Source organism: Xenopus laevis, chromosome 9_10S (genome assembly GCF_017654675.1).
Source record: "Xenopus laevis strain J_2021 chromosome 9_10S, Xenopus_laevis_v10.1, whole genome shotgun sequence".
Taxonomy (NCBI): domain Eukaryota; kingdom Metazoa; phylum Chordata; class Amphibia; order Anura; family Pipidae; genus Xenopus; species Xenopus laevis.
The window spans coordinates 71,333,729-71,351,149 of record NC_054388.1 but is presented as its reverse complement, the minus strand read 5'-3'; the positions used below and the strand labels follow the sequence as shown (position 1 = coordinate 71,351,149).

The window sequence follows — 17,421 nt, the reverse complement described above, 5'->3', positions numbered from 1 at the left end:
AATTGTATCCTCGTTTCCCTGCAATGGAAGAAAACGTTTGAACAGGAAATAGTCTTTGTTACCGTTGGAAATGGTTGGCCTCTAATTCCCTGAGCCTATCACCGTTGCTTCTGTTCCTTATCACAAGATAAGATGGTTTTGTACGTTTTCTTCTGTAAGTCTATTATGTCAATCAGACTTTCCCACAGTGTGAAAATCCACAGGTCGGAGGTTTCCTAATCACTTCAATGCTCCATAGAAATGTAAAGACAATTGGTAACAACAAAGTGACATCCCTGTGTCTCCCATTAACGCAATTAGGCTTTTGTGATATATTTATACAGTCCAGGTGGCCATAGATGTGCAGATTTTCCTTCACGTCGGACGAACGATCGTTCGGTGCCATCTCCCGACCTGCCACTAACCATTCAGATTAAATAAAGTAGTAAAGGTACAAATCAAATGATTTTCTGGCCATGACAGCAGTTGTACCAAAGTTATGTCCGACAAATAGAAGTGACAGTCTCCCACTGATATCGTCAGACCGGCAATACATGCAGAGATATTATCGGTAGCCGTCAGAATTTTTCCAACCTGTCCGATCATCTGAACGACTGATCGTGGTACGAAAATTGTCACGACTTTCCACACAGGGCCCAAAAATCATACGAAACTTAGATCTTTGCTAGGGCCAGCTTAACACATATGCTCAAGGTAATGACAGGCAAGACTGTTTCAGGTTCTTCAAGTCCCTTATTTTCAAGGAGGCCAAAAATGTAGTGCCCACAACAGTGCTGGTACCTGCAGTTGCCTGAGGTCTCCAGGCAGACACTGTCTCTATGGAGGTTACCTAAAAAGGTGACTCCTGAAGACCATTACCATATCCCTTAAAGGAACCGTAACACCAAAAATGAAAGTGTTTTAAAGGAAAGACAATATCATGTAGTGTTGTGCTGCACTGGTGGGTTTGCTTCAGAAACACAACTACAGTTTATATAAACAAGCTGCTGTGTAGCTATGGGAGCAGCCATTCAACCCTAAAAGGAGAAAAGGCACCGGATACACAGCAGATAATATTTTAGCTTTGTAGTATACAGTGGAATTCTTCAGAATGTCTTTATCTATTGTGTATCCTGTGCTTAAATGTCGGCCCCATGTATACACAGCAGCTTGTTTATATAAATTATAATTGTTTTTCTGAAGCAAACACAGCAGTTTTGCCAGTGCAGGCCAACACTACATTATATTGTTTTTCCTTTAAAATACAATTTTTTGGTGCTACTGATCCTTTAAGCTGATGGCACATAGAGAGTGTGTATTGACCATGGAATTACATGTCACTCACTTGCAGTCATCTCTAACTGCAGTGAATGGAAATCTTGAGAAACTGCTGGTATACTTAATATCACAGTGTTTTTTTATCTGAAAGAGCACATACATTCCAATAAATGGGAGGTGACTTCAGCCATGTCACAACAGCCTGAAGTTGAGTTATACCTGAGATTAAAATGTCATATGTGCCATAAGCCATAACCCTTAGAGTGGCAGCTACTTTCCTTCTGAATAAACAGGGACCCAGAGATATGCAATCTATAGTACTGGCCTTTACTCTTTGCTTGATAAAATTGCCCCTACTGAGTATCAATGTGATAGGGGCCTTAGACTGTAAGCTCCACTTTGGCAAGGACTGATATGAATGAAGTACAAACTCTCTAAAGTACTGCTGTCAACACTATACAAATAAAGGATAATAATATGGTGATCTTTATTTTATTTATTCAGATATTTTATAACCTATAATAATGCAGGAAATATGCATACACATCCAGGGATGGAATCTACTATCTGGAATATCTGCTCTTGTTTTCTAGATATGGGGTCTTTCTGTAATTTGTCTTTTTATAAAACATTTCAGCATTAAAATGTTGTAGTGTATTCTTCATATCTCTTAGAATATTATTTATCAGTAAAAATGCACACGCATGCTGACAAGGAGCGACAGATTGAATTATTATGAATTATTTTTCTGTTTCCAAATATTTTCCCAAGCAGAAAGTGAATTGTGAAGCGGGGAGCATTTCCAAGCAGGTGTATTTATTCATGATGATATTACACAAGTCGAGGGTGGAACTTTCTGTGCTCTGCTTTCTCTCACACAGAAATACTTGACTGGCAGCAGGGTTTTTTTTGTGCCAACAGCCAACATATTCATCTGAGCTCATCAGGAGGATTCATGTTCTAAACAGCAAAAAGTGTATGGTTAAGATGCATTTTTTTCCGGAAGCTTGGAAAGTTTGCAGAATATAATCGAACTCCCCCCCCGTCCACCCCCCAATCACAGACAGGGGAGGGCTAAGACAGCTGAGGGGAGGGGCTCTGAGTGGAGGGCTTGGAAGTGAAAAAGAGCAAGTGCTGTCTGAGACTGGTTACAGACTCCTGCACTGGGAGAGGAGAACAAGAGGCACTTTCACAGGACTCCTGGCAGAGGTGAATGGCTAGCCCTATGGATTTGGCTTGTTGATTTTGACAAATGATTGATTGCTTTCAGACAGACAGCGCTGAAGGACTTTTAGTGGATTTTTATTTAATTCTGCACTTTTAAATTGCCTGGGAAATTGTTAATATTGTATTGGATGGGACTAAAGGTAAACTTAACTCCTTGCTTTTGACTTGACCTAAAACTATAAGGTGGGGTGAGTTATAGTTAGTTGCTTTGCATGTGCCCAGATCTTCCCTATAAATCAAGGCAACCTGCAGTCACCCCATAGTAAGCCTACACATACAGGTATTAACTTGAGCAGAATAACAATGTCCACAACAAGGAACAAGGACACATTCCAGCTACTGGTCATACCTTGGCTAGTGCTCCTCTTATTACCTAGCACTTTCTGTGCTTCGTGCGAACCTGTGCGGATTCCCATGTGCAAATCTATGCCATGGAACATGACTAAGATGCCCAACCATCTCCACCACAGCACTCAAGCCAATGCCATCCTGGCAATTGAACAGTTTGAAGGTTTGCTGACAACTGAATGTAGCCAGGACCTTCTGTTCTTTCTGTGTGCCATGTATGCCCCCATTTGTACCATCGATTTCCAGCATGAGCCAATTAAGCCTTGCAAGTCTGTGTGTGAAAGGGCCAGGGCTGGCTGTGAGCCCATTCTCATCAAGTACCGGCACACTTGGCCAGAGAGCCTGGCATGTGAGGAGCTGCCCCTATATGATAGAGGAGTCTGCATCTCCCCAGAGGCTATCATCCCAGTGGAACAAGGAACCGGTAGGTACCTCTAAATGCTTCATATCAAAGTTTTTTTTTTAGTTCATTTACATTCATCTACAAAGTTTAAACCACATTTTTTTGTTGAGTGCATGTGTTTCCATCAACATTTGCTGCTGTGCAAGTTCCTGCTAGTCATACTTATAGTCAAATAGGGCTCCATTTATATATATAGATATGCTCTCTCTTTTAGGGATGAGACTATGGGGCAAATTCACTAAGCCGCGAAGCGCCGAACGCTGGCGTTAATTCGCTAGCATTTGGCATTTTCGCTACTGCGCAAATTCACTAACGAACGCTGGCGTAGTTTCGCTAGTGTTACTTCGCAACCTTACGCCAGGCAAATTTTCGCTAGCGACGAAACTACGCAAATTCACTAACTTGCGCAGTGTACTGAACGCTACCTTTTATGCTAGACTTCCTTCGCCACCTCAGACCTGGCGAAGCGCAATAGAGTAGATAGGGATTGTTTAAAAAAAAGTCAATTTTTTTTCTAAGTCCCAAAAAACGCTGGCGTGTTTTCTACATGATGGCTGATAGGCTGAAAAAGATCGAAAATTTTTTGGGGCTCCCCTTCGTCCCCCCTACATTTCCTGACTCATGGCAACTTACCTAGACAGTGGGCACATGTGTAGGGCAAAATAAAAATTTTATTTGCTGATTTGAAAGTTTTCTAGGCATTTGTAGTGCAGATACGTGTTCCTCCATTGAAATTTGAATTTCGCGCCGTATGCAAATTAGCCTTCGCTAGCGTAACTTCGCTTTATATAGCGAATCAATGCTAGCACAACTCCGCAACCTTACGCTACCCCTGTGCGCAACTTCGGATTTTAGTGAATTTACGGAGCCCTGGCAAAACTACGCCTGGCGAAGTGCGGCGAAGTTGCGCCTGGCGCAACTTCGCATCTTAGTGAATTTGCCCCTAAGAGTGCACAATTGTTGCTGAAGGCTTGATGGGCTTGATGTGCCCTTACAACATTTTTTTTTATTTAGATTTAGTAGATTTAATGAGAGTGATTTGAAGAATCATTTTTGTGATGTGCAATTAGACTTTGTGAAATCAGATAGATCCAGTTTTCATAGTCTGGCAAACACTTGTTGCTTTCTTCTTTCTACTTCTGTCTATGTCTATTTATTTTAACTATCTATCATCTATCTATATTTCTATTATCTATTCATCTATTATATATCTATCTGTCGAAAAATATATATCTTTCTTTCTACTTCTGTCTGTCTATTTATTTTAACTAACCAACTCGTATCTATCTATCTATCTATCTATCTATCTATCTATCTATCTATCAATCATCCATCATCATCTATCTATCTATCTATCCATCCATCCATCCATCCATCCATCCATCCATCCATCCATCCATCCATCCATCCATCCATCCATCCATCCATCCATCCATCCATCCATCCATCCATCTGTCATCTATCTATCTATCTTCTCTCTCTCACTCTCTTTCTCTATCTATCTACCAATGCATACTATGAAGTTGCTCTCTCTCTCTCTCTCTCTCTCTCTCTCTCTCTCTCTCTCTCTCTCTCTCTCTCTCTCTCTCTCTCTCTCTCTCTCTCTCTCTCTATCTATCTATCTATCTAGCAATGCATACTATGAAGTTGCTTAGAATTGCATCCTTTCATTATGCAAGCAAGTGCAGATTTATTTTCTTCTGGTTTCCAAAAAACCATCCTAGAGACCTTCAAAAGAGTTTGGGCAGAGCTTCTATTTCTAGATATTCTAGTGTTATTCATGAATTGAATCAAAACAAGCATTTTGTCATTTATAATGATACATTACCAGTGGGGATTTACCTATGGATGATATTTCATCTCAAAACTGAGAATGGCCCTATCTGCTGAAACTATCTTCTGTGGCAAGCTATCCAGAGATTGTAGCCAATGCCTTTAATGAGAGAAACACTTCAAGTGGCCAATGATCTTAACAGGAATGTCTGTCTAAAATTAGGACTTTCAACTTGCGCTGCTCCAATTGATGGGAACAACATTCCCCAAAAACAGCCCCCAAGAGCTTTAGATGCATACACTGACAGTCCCAAGTATTTAGCTGAGCCTAGACACTCTTGCATTTGCATGTCTTTAGACATTCAAAAAATAACCTTCATTGACCTTATAGCTGTGGCCAAACAATAAAGCTGTGCCTGAGACTCTTATGGAGGTGGCACTGAGGTTTTCCCTATTAATGACTTGTCAAGGAAAAGATGCTGAGAAGACTGTGTGAGTCATCTGGTTATAGAAAGATCTGGTTATTGGCTAGGCAAGCAATGGATTGTTTTATGTTGGGGAAAACTGATTTAATTTTCAATTGAAAAGGGTTAGTATGATTAAAGCCATGTGTATATTGTTATAGCCTACTGAATACATAAGGCCTATGCAACCTATCCTACCCTTTTAAAATAATCTTAAAAATAAATATTAAAAGATAAAAGATCGTTATAGACCAGGATTATACAATTCTAAAACTCACTCACCTGTTAGTTTACATAAGGATTACTAATATACTTTTATAAACATTTCTGGTGTCAGATAAATGAATTGCAAGGCTGGCATTTCATGAATGTAAACTGACCTGCATTTATATTAGGGATGGGCCAGACATTCAGGAGTATAAGAGATTCACCAAACTCCCAAACATAGCTAGAGTTCCATTCATTTTACCAATTGCATGTGAGGAGTGGAGAAATATACCATGCACATCTGGCACACCTTTCTATACACTACTACCCTATACATGTATTTTATGGTCAGTATATAATCATTTCAGACTTCTTAAAAGTCAAACTAAAACATAAACAGTAACTAAAGGCTATATAATGGTGCAGACATTACACCTGCATTCTGCAGAAGAACAACAACCAAGCGATAAAGTAAATACTCTACAGAATGCGTTTTCCATTAAACAGAGAGATGTGTCCATGATTTAGGGAACTGTAACATCAAGAAAGACTGGCTAAAGATCTAAACAGTTGTATTTCATAGCTGGAGGGACAAAGACTTTGAAGCTAGTAGATTTATTCCTCTTTATCTGGTTGTTCTGCATCTGCTTGTTTTGTAGTTTCCTTTAATAATTTATTATTGTACTGAAAACGTTCATAAAGCTGTTATTTTTCACATACATCCCCTGCTATGTTCCATTGCGTCTCAAATCTCAAAAATTAACATATAAAGCCATCAAGGAATTGTGGATACAGACACAAACACTGCTTACATGGCTTAATGGCATCTGATGGTTAAGTCATAAACATAGGACTGACTTACTATTAATAGTCTCCTGTTTCATTCTTGGAGTTTTATTGGGTATAGCATGTGGGCAGTAGATTGTACAGAGCAATCAGAAAGTGAGGCTTTGTTTTGCTAGCATTAGGGCATTTTGGTCAGCAAATGCAGTGTCGGACTCGTCCACTGGGATATCAGGAAAACTAATGGGTCATTTTAATCACCCAACCATTTTACTTTGTATGCCTACAGTATATCATTGCCATTCATCTGTTCTGTAAGAGAACAAAGAAAAATTGTAGAGAAGGCTAGATTATAGTAGGTTAATGGACAAGTCTAGGTGCATAAGGATGCTGAGTAAGGAGAAATGGAAAAATATGTTGAGAGTAGGCCGATGATTCCCAACCAGTGGCTCATGAGCAACATGTTGCTCTCCAACCCCTTGGATGTTGCTCCCAGTGGCCTCAAAACAGGTGCTTATTTTTTTTAATTCCTGGCAAGTTTTATTTAGGTAAAAACCTTGGTATTGCCAAACACAGCCTTCTGTAGGCTGCACGTCCTCATAGGGGCTACCAATAGCCAATCAAAACCCATATTTGGCACCCCAGGAACATTTTGCATGCTTGTGTTACTCTCCAACTTGTTTTCACATTTGAATGCGGCTCACGGGTAAAAAAAAGGTTGGGGACTGCTGGTCTAAGGGTATGTGGTGGGCTCCTGACATCCCAGTTCAACTCTGAGCAGAAGGAATTCTAGGAAGGAGCCCAGTGATATTCCTTCTGCTTTTATACAAATGAAGAGAGTTTTTGATCCAAGAACTTTTCAAACAATTTACTAGTCAGCTAACTACCATATATCACTTCAATTTAACATAAATAAATTTACCCTGCACGAGTGACTGTTGCTCAGAAACACATAGCAGTGGGTTGTTGTTTTTATACAAGTTAAGATGCTAAATTGATTTTATGCATTTTAAGATTCGATGCCAGACTTCTCCATGGATTCAAACAATGGAAACTGTGGAAGCACAGCAGGTGGTAAGTCCATTTTATTTCTTTCCCAGCAATGTTATGTGGCAAGACACCATCTTCCTCTGCTTCAGTGATTTACATCTGAAATTCCTTTATAATACCCCCATTAATTACCCTTAAGTCCTGCAGTTTGTTTGAACACTGATATATTTAGGTAAGTGCATTTTTAGAGGATATACTGTAGCTTATCCTTTACATGTGCTACATTCCTTTCATTGAATAACTGCACCTGCTTTATCATGGACCTGGTTACAGGGTACAGATACATTTGCAGCTCTGTGTCTTTCAAAGAAAAGAAATTGATTTTTTACCTTTTGCATTGATATTCCTGTACTGACTGGGAAATGGGTCAATAGAATTTGCTAATGAACAGAATGAGGATGATACAGTTATAAATATATGAAAGGCGAATGTTACCATAATGAATAAATCCCCCCAAAAATGATCAATCCCTGCTTTATCAAGGAACATGGAGGTGTATTGTCCAGTATGAATGAACACCAATTAAAGATAGACAAAAACTATTGTATTTAAAAGTAGCTACTGAAGAATTTTGCTCCATTAATGAACAATTACATGTGTAACGATTTCCCTTTGACTAACAAGTTCATTTACAAACACATGCACTGGCGTCCGAGCAAGTTCTGTATCAACTTGTAAGAGTGCCAGTGCAACTACACAGAGTGCTCTGATGAATTATGAAAGGAATCCTGGAATTACCAGAAATCAGGGCCTGGAGAGCGATGTCAGGGTTACCTTAGTCACAATTGACTTTCACCATTTGTATAAGGATACTAATACAATTATTGATGCTCCATGTGGGAAGTGATGCCACTCACACACAAAATTTGTAAAGCATTTCTGTCCATATTACTGCATCATGTGCACATTTCAACAGATGATACTTATCAGGCACCTGTTATAACTCTATAATTCTCAGAAAAATGTAGGTTATTGGATATTGATTAGTGTTAGAATTTTGCATATTGTGCTGGGTTTGTAAGTGTTCAGAATAATAGCAGTCCAACATCACTAACCTGATCAATCACTATTTTTGGTAGAAATTATATTCCTACATGGCAAATAATTTACTAGTAGGTGTAGCAGAGTAATAGAAAACCAACAAACCCAGCAGTCATGACATGAATGCTGCTGATTCTGTGTAATTGTATCATTAATTGAGGCTTTTTACAAATAATCGCAGTGTTCAGCATAATAATAGCTTGTTCCAAATAATAGCAGTGTGGAGTTCACTTAGTGAGTTCCTTTCTTGTGTGAAAAAACAAGTGACTATTGTGGCCCTTATTTAAGGAAGAAATGCAGCAAATATTCATGCTGGTTATAGTGCATTTCTCTCTGAAAATATGAATAAAATGAGTAGTTCCAGACATTGTTCAGAGGAACAGATTACTTTGATTAAAAAGTTGATTGGAGAGGGGGAAACATAAAGAAGTGCAGAAAATTATAGGCTGCTCAGCTAAAATGATCTCAAATGCTTTAAAAATGGCAACCAAAACCTGAAACATGGAAAAGAACTGAAAATTACCATTCATATGGCCAGAAAAATAGCCAAAAAGACTCAGCCCAGGAAGATCAAAGAAGGTCTAAAGTTACCTGTGATACTGTTACAATTAGAAGACGTCTATGTGAAGTCAAGATATCGGTAAGAAGCCCCAGCATAGTCCCACTGTTGAAAAAAAAGACGTGCTGAAGAGGTTACGATTTGCCAAAGAACACATTGACTGGTCTAAAGAGAAATAAGGAAACATTTTGTGGACTGATGAAAGTAAGATTGTCCTTTTTGGGTCTAGGGGCTGCAGACAGTTTGTCAGACGACCCCCAAACACTGAATTCAAGCAACAGTACAGAGTGAAGACAGTGAAACATGGTGGCACAAGCATCATGATATGGGGATGTTTCTCATACTATGGTGTTGGACCTATTTTTTTACATACCAGGGATCATGAATAAGTTGCAATACGTCAAAATACTTGAAGAGGTCATGTTGCTTTATGCCGAGGAGGAATGCCCTTGAAATGGGCGTTTCAACAAGACAACGACCCCAAACACACCAGTAAATTAGCAAAATCTTGGTTCCAGACCAACAAGATTGACATTATGAAGTGGCCAGCACAATCCCAGACCTTAATCCAACAGAAAACTTGTAGGATGACATCAAAAATGGTGTTTCTGAAGCAAAACCAAGAAATGCAGAAGAATTGTGGAATGTAACAGGTGCCTGACGTTTGTCGACTCCAGGCAACACAGATGTGCAGCAGTTCTCAGAAACACTGATTATACAACTAAATATTAGTTCAGTGATTCAAAGGAAAGCAAAATCTTGAAATATTTTTCTATTTATACAGTGAATGTTTAAGTTTATAAAGAAGAATGCAGACACTGCTATTTTTTGGAACAGCCAAATATTACCTTTTCTTTACTTTCTGTAATGGAATAAGACAAATTTGCCATTATTCTCAACACAGCTGTATAATGTTTGCATTCTAGATAAAAACATTGAGTATTGCATCCTTTTTTGCATTATACATGCCTTTTGTAAATAATTACTTACATGTTTTCCTTTTTAAAGGGGACTTTTTCATACATTTCTCATGTTGCAAACCCTGCAAAACATGAAACGTTGGACTGTGGGCACACAGGATTTTCATAGGTCACATGACCAGGGGCAGCTGGGATATTGACAAAATGTCTATTAACTGATTCATTTTGAAAAATTTATTTTTACCATGACAGTATCCCTTAAACATTTGTGAGGGTGCTATTACTGGTCCCCATGGTTTTGCCCCCCATCAGGTTATAGAGACTGCACAGCATGTGTACATAATCACTGGACAATAAGGTGACTAATGTGCCAAAAATAGTGGCTCCATAACTCTATCCCAACTTCATCAATGGTGGAACAAGTAATACTAGTGATGCTTATTGTGCCAGAGCTTGATCCTGATTTTATTTTATATTTCCCCTGCTTGTTGTATCTCAAACAAAAGTGATATTTAATGAACTGTCAGCATAATTCTTTTTGCTGACATGTATAAAAGGTGCCTAAGGAAAATATTCAGGTCATAACAGTCTTTGCAGCTGATGCTGTTGAATCGTCAGTGGTGGCTGTATGAAGGTAACTTTGTAACTAAGATTACTGGTGGTTCAAGGTCCAAAACAGAGTAGCAGATTGTTCAGATTATGTTTTACTGAATCCAAGCCCGGTCGGGGAGAGGAAGTGGTCTGAAATCCAGACCAGCAGAGAACCAGGGTTACAACTGCCATCCAAAATAACATTTAGTTGGTATTGGTGTTTTCTGCCTTTATAATCCTGCCTTTGTTCATTCACTTCTCCATGCTTGTACAGTAGGTTAAATATCTTATCCATTTTTGGTCATTTGGCATCCAAACCTCGTTGAACAGTGGCCAGATATGTTTGGGCCAAAAGAGTGGCATTAAACAAACTTTCAGACTCATCAACAACTTTCCATAAACATATGTTCATTGTTTTAAAGGGCGACTCACTCAATCTGAGAAAAGTCTCTAAAATAACTTAAATAGGAAGGGGACTGAACGCATATTAGGTGCATAATAAATATATCTTCAGATAACAATTGTATCTCCAGAACATTCGGCTGTAATTGTGTTCCAGTTTCGTATGGGGACATTGGAAGATGCACATGGAGCTGTGTGGTGTGGCTGTATTTTTAGCATAGGGGCAGAGTTTTAATATCTATTTTAGGGGATGCCATATTTGTACTAATTGTTAATTCCTGCCACCTAAGAGGTGATTTTTATATAGGAATATACTGTATATAAGATTAACAGGTTTATAGTATCATGGTGAAATATGCCCCCCCCCCAAAATGTGTTTATAAATAGGCATAAATTCAGAGAATTTCCTTTAACACTTTAATAAACAGAACTCATTAGATTGATATTTGGAGAATCTCTCCCCTTGATAAATAGAATCTATAATATCAAATGAACTCATGTTTAATAAACAAGTACATTCTTTAAAACTAGTGAAGACCTAAATTAACCGCTGCGTCCAATTTTGGACACACATCCGAAAAGTCACTTATGTCAATTTTGACGCTGGCGTTAAAGTCGATGGGCGTCCGCGATTTTGATGCAAGCAACTTTTCGGACACACGTCCAAAATTTTTTGAGGCAGGTGATTTTTCGCCAGCGAATTTTCTCAGGAGATTCGCAAATTTATTTACTGGCGGTGAAAAGTGGAAATTTGCCGCAAATTTGTGACAGCTGAATTTATTCACCCATCACTACCGATAAGTATTAGGGGGTTATTTATCAAAGTCTGAATTTATCTCAATATTTTCTGCTACAAACTCCGATCAAATTTGTTTGGATTTTTTACCCTTATTTATTATTACATTTTCCTGAAAATTTGCTTTGCGGGAAAAAAAATCAGATTTTCACGATTTTTTTGTAATTTTTTACCCGAAAACTACGTTTTTTGACTGAAAACTTTGGGGTATTGCACAAAAACCATTGGGACTTCTCCCATTGACTTACAGTATATGCAACCTCATCAGGACTGAGATGCCGGATTTTCTGATTCTGACTTTTCCATCCTCTGGGTTTAATAAATTCTGAAAAATTCATTATTTTTTAAAAGTTCGGTTTTAAAAAAAAAATCAACACATTTTTCGTGATTTTTGCATTCGGAGTTTATTAAATAACCCCCTAAATGTTAGTTTTGGATGATGAAGTAGTTTAAATGATTTCTTCCTTTGGAAGTTAAAGCAAGACATCCATGTTAACCATGAGTGACCCATGTTAAGATTTACAGTATTTGCTTAATTCCAAGAAGTACTAAATAATACCTATTAAAGGAAAGTGCTGCTTGGGAATCGTATATCTTCAGGCTTCATTTGATAGAAATGTTTTTTGTAGGATTTGCGATATTCATTACTTGGATAGAAATATATAAGTAAGGTTTATTTTCATTTCCCCTATAGAACTAAACATGAAGGCATAACTTATCAAAAAAACACGGTAGGCTATAACCTCACTTTTAAGGGGATAAATGAAAAATAAAACTTATATAAAAGAGATACTTGGGCCCGGATCTGTTAAAAGCCCGCCTGGGCCTAGGGTGGCAGGCTTTTAGGGGGGCGGCATGCTGCCTAACCACACGCACATTGGTTCAAAAACACTGGGGATGTGCTGGAGATACAATAATTTTTTTAATTTCCATGCGCCAATCCCCATTGCTCCATTCCAGATGTTGAAAATTTGCATGAATAAATGGGAGGGGACAGGGGTGATGAACCGCAATGGGCCTAGGGGCGCCTACTAGGTAAATCGGTCCCTGGGGATATTGTCCAAAATGTCATATACTGTTGCTAATCTAAGCCCTAAACTCATATCTCTACAATTTTCTTATAGAGCATTGTAAATGCAAGCCCATGAAGGCTTCCCAAAAGACATATCTCAAGAATAATTACAATTATGGTAAGTACAGAACTTAAAAATGGCTTGCATATTAACAACGTTTCCTTACATCATTTAACTAACTGCTATATAGTTGTTTAAGTATCGACTTTATAGCAGGAGGCATGTTTTTTTATTGATTCTATTTTACAGTGGACGGGTTTCTGCTCTCTCTACCCAAACCTTACTTTACATGGTTACCCTATAAACCATTCTCTGTAAAGTGCTGCATATATGTTGGTGCTATAGAAATTGTAGAAAATAATATAAGAAGTGAAAGATAACTCTGCTCACATACAGGGTAACTTTCCTTTAAATACTTTTGGAGCACTCTTAGACGGTGTTGTACTGGCCCACCGGGATACCAGGAATCTCCTTGTGGGCCCTCTTGCTTCTACCCATTTGGATTATTTTGTGACCTATTTCTATATGGGAACAAAGAGTCTTAATGATGGATGAAAAGAGAATAGTATGAGAAAAGAGACTAGGAGAATAAAGTAATTGAGTGAGAAGAGGAAGAATAATAGTTTGGAAAGTGGGACCAGTCTCAGGTTTTCTGGTGGGCCCCTGGCACCCCAGTCCGACAATGCTCTTAGAACACTGTCTCTTCGCAACACAATGCAGATAGAAATAATGTAATTGTGCTAATTTGAAATGCTCTTTTCTGTTGTTAGTAATCAGAGCAAAAGTGAAAGAGGTGAAAGTGAAATGCCATGATGCAACAGCAATTGTGGAAGTAAAGGAGATTCTCAAGTCTTCCCTAGTGAACATTCCTAAAGATACAGTGACACTGTACACCAACTCAGGCTGCTTGTGCCCCCAGCTTGTTGCCAATGAAGAATACATAATTATGGGGTATGAAGATAAAGAGCGTACCAGGTAAAATTACTCCAAAATTGATTGATTCCTGCTCATGCCCTTTTATGTGCTTGCAAAATTCTGCTTATTATGGGGCATGAGGTCTATGCTGGGATGGTTTTATAGAAAAAAAATTTTTAGAAAAAATTTTTTATCCAAGTTCTGTAGTTCACGCCCCTCTGCCGGTTAGGAAATCCGTTCTCCTTCGGATATATAGTAGGAATACAAGGTAGATAAACCAGCGCTAAAAGCTCGGGGAAAGAAGAAAAAATATATGGTGTAGTATTTCTTTGTTAGATATATGGGATGGTTTTATGTCATGTTTATGTACAGACAAATATTTGCACAAAGTTTATTAACCAATAGCAACCAATGCCAAGCAGTCAGTGCTACAAATCCCAGGTGCTACCTGGGAATTATATCTATTTGGGTTTTAGACCTGATGTAAATTGTAGACTTTAAAACCATTACCAGAGTGGTTTTCATTCTATGGAATGTAATTTACTCTCATGTCACCACCATGCTCCTCAGGCACCCATTCAGGACACCCCTTCAGACCATTAGATAATTTAACACCTCTGTTTTTTCTATGTCACACAGGCTTCTATTAGTGGAAGGATCCTTGGCCGAAAAATGGAGAGATCGTCTTGCTAAGAAAGTCAAGGTAAAAAGAGAGAAATGCTATTTTGCTAACCGCACACATAATATTGCAGAAAAACTGCAGTATATAACTGTAGAATGTAATATATTTGTTTTTATTAGTAAATTATGGTTGGTCAGATCCTATCTTGTATCCTAAGATTAAAATAAATATATAATTAAAAATTATATTGCTTGAAAAATACAAGAGCTGTGCAAGCATTCCTGTCCTGTATTTCCCTTTAAACTCATTATTAGGGTCCTCATCCTGACTATCTGCTATCTTTGGCCATGCCTATCCCAGCCTGCTCTTGAAACAAATTCTCTATTTATGAACAGCATGTTCTGTACATCTTCCATACCTTATATACACTGGGGCCACACAATCTTGTGGCAATTAGGTTTCACTTCCCCTTTACTCAGTATTACTTTTTATAGAGGGCAACATATGAGACATACTGTAGATAGATGGGGTGACTGATACACGAAGAACCCACACAAGAAACATATGAAGCACGTTTATATTTGGGTACAGCACTGTACAATGTGTATATGTAGTTACGTTTCCCATCATCTTAAATTAAACTTTTTTTGTTGCAATTACAGCGTTGGGATCAAAAGCTTCGACGTCCTAGGAAAAGCAAAGACCCCGTGGCTTCAAATACCAACAAAAACAGCAATTCCAGACAAGCACGTAGTTAGAGTAATGGAAAGATGTATGGAAACTCCATGAACTTTAATACTAAGATTTGCATTGTTCGAAGAGCAGAGAAAAAATTGCACTACGGCACGTTATATTCTATTGTTTACTACAAGAGGCTGGTTTAGTTGATTGTAGTTCTCCTTTCCTTCTTTTTTTACAACTATATTTGCACGTGTTCCCAGGCAATTATTTTAGTTCAACTTCCAGCTAGCAGAGCAGTGACTGAATGTCTCAGCCTGATGAAGCTCAGTTTATTTCTGATCGACTAATGGTGACAAGTGTTTGATACTTTGCCAAAGGGACGTGATTGCTGTGGTAAATCAGAGAGAGAAAAAAAAGTTGACCAATGTTGCTTCTTCTGTAGATGAACAAATGAGATATCACATTGAAATGATGGCTTTGATCACTTTCCGTTTAATACTTTTCAGCATTTTTAGTTAGACAACATGTGGCATGTGCCTGAATCTGAATATTTTATTATAAATGAAGAGCTGGCTTAGACTGTATGGTCTCTGTTGGGAAAGGAAATGCCTACTTTGTCAATTCTGTTTTAAAAATTGCCTAAATAAATATTAAGTCCTACATATCAGCACGTGTAAAACTTGTATTTCTCTAAGAAGCCCATATACCAACCAGTGTCAAACTGGGATACCAGAGGCCCACCAGAAAACCTTAGGTTGAGGGCCCACTTTCCAAAGTATTATACCTCCTCACTCAACCTCTTTATTCTCCTAGTCTCTTTTCTCTACATACTATACTCTATTCTTCCATTATTAAGCCTCTTTGTTCCCATAAAGAAATGGGGAATGACCATGAAATAGGCCAAATGGTTAGAAACAAGAGGCCCACTGACACCTGGGCCCACCAGGAGTTTTCCTGGTATCCCAGTGGGCCAGTCCAACACTGATACCAACTTTCTGTGAAACCCACATATTATTAGGGCTTTGGAAAGTGGAAACACATAATCCGATGCGCCCTGGGGAGCTATAATTCAGCGGGCCCTGGATATATGTAATACAGCATTAACAACGCTGAGACTCTTACTAACTGATGGTCTTTGCAAGGTGAGTGACATGGGCTCCATGGAATTATTTACATACCTAAAAGGCTTTCTTGAAGGTCAACAAAGATTAAATTCAGGCAATTATTACTACATGTAGAGGTCTGAATACAATTACATATCTAAACTTTAAAACACTGTGTGCTGTGTTAGATTCCTTTAGCCTTCACAGAAAAGCTTGTCAGCCTAAGACTGTTGCACATGGGGTATTTAGGTCTCTTCAGTGAGCTAGTAGAAAAAAAGCAGTGGTCATCGCACATATTAGCCTGTGATTGTTCCTGGTAGTATTGAATGAAAAGTCCCATACTTGGTCATGTACATACATGAAACATTGATAGTAGGACCTCACATTAAAATTCAAAATGCTTTTGCTGCATAGGTCTGCCTCTTGTTGGTCAGTGTTTCTAATAGAGTGCTTTATAAAACTTTTAGGAAACATTCACCTATTGCACCATCTGTTTGAATTTTTTGGTTTGAATTCCTCCCTCCCCCCCTTTGAGGTTCATCATTAGGTTTCTCCCCATTGCTTGAACATAGGTAGAGATATAAGAAATTATTTCAGCCCCCAACAGCTAGCAGAATGCTGTTCCCTGCTCACATCTGGAAGCCTTGCGTCCATTGCAAGCACGCTTGGTAGATTTCGGCTTGAAATGCAAAATCTGAAGATTCTTTGCCATAATCCACCGATTGTATTCTCACCAGAGCCAACACAAAGCTTCCGGGTGTGAACAGAGAAGAGGATTCTGATAGCACTTGGGGGCTGAAATCCGCAGGGTGAGTTTGGCCCCGTCTGGCCCTAGCCTTACACATTTTAAAATGTTTATTTTTCTGACCCCATCCACTGCTGCTGACTTCACTTCTGGTTTGCAAGAACAGCACTTCCTGTTTAATGGTGGTCATAAGGTTGTCGATTGAGTTGTGGATCAGGCAGTTGCTGGTCGGGTAGCAGGTCCAAGCATGTAAAAATGTGGGTGGTGGGTGAATGTTGGCTCTGGGTTTCAAAAATTGGTTCCTGTGTAAACCTGTGTAAAGCACTATCCTTCAGTGCCTGCTCCAATATCTCTATATACCTCTGATTTAGGGATGTTACTATACAATGATTGAATATCCACTGAATAAAAAAATGTCCATAGTGTCACAAAAACTGACAGAAATAGGCTGTTTATATGGC

General features: G+C 38.6%; 1 protein-coding gene across 1 annotated transcript; it reads left to right on the top strand.

Annotated features, from left to right (window-relative positions):
* Positions 1-2,439: 2,439 nt before the first annotated feature.
* On the top strand, positions 2,440-15,774 carry frzb.S (frizzled related protein S homeolog). Its single transcript, NM_001096446.1, is given in 6 exon segments — positions 2,440-3,256; positions 7,477-7,536; positions 12,946-13,011; positions 13,665-13,869; positions 14,449-14,512; positions 15,094-15,774. Coding segments are annotated over 6 exon segments (960 nt in total). The 5' UTR covers positions 2,440-2,787; the 3' UTR covers positions 15,190-15,774.
* The last annotated feature ends 1,647 nt before the right edge of the window (positions 15,775-17,421 follow it).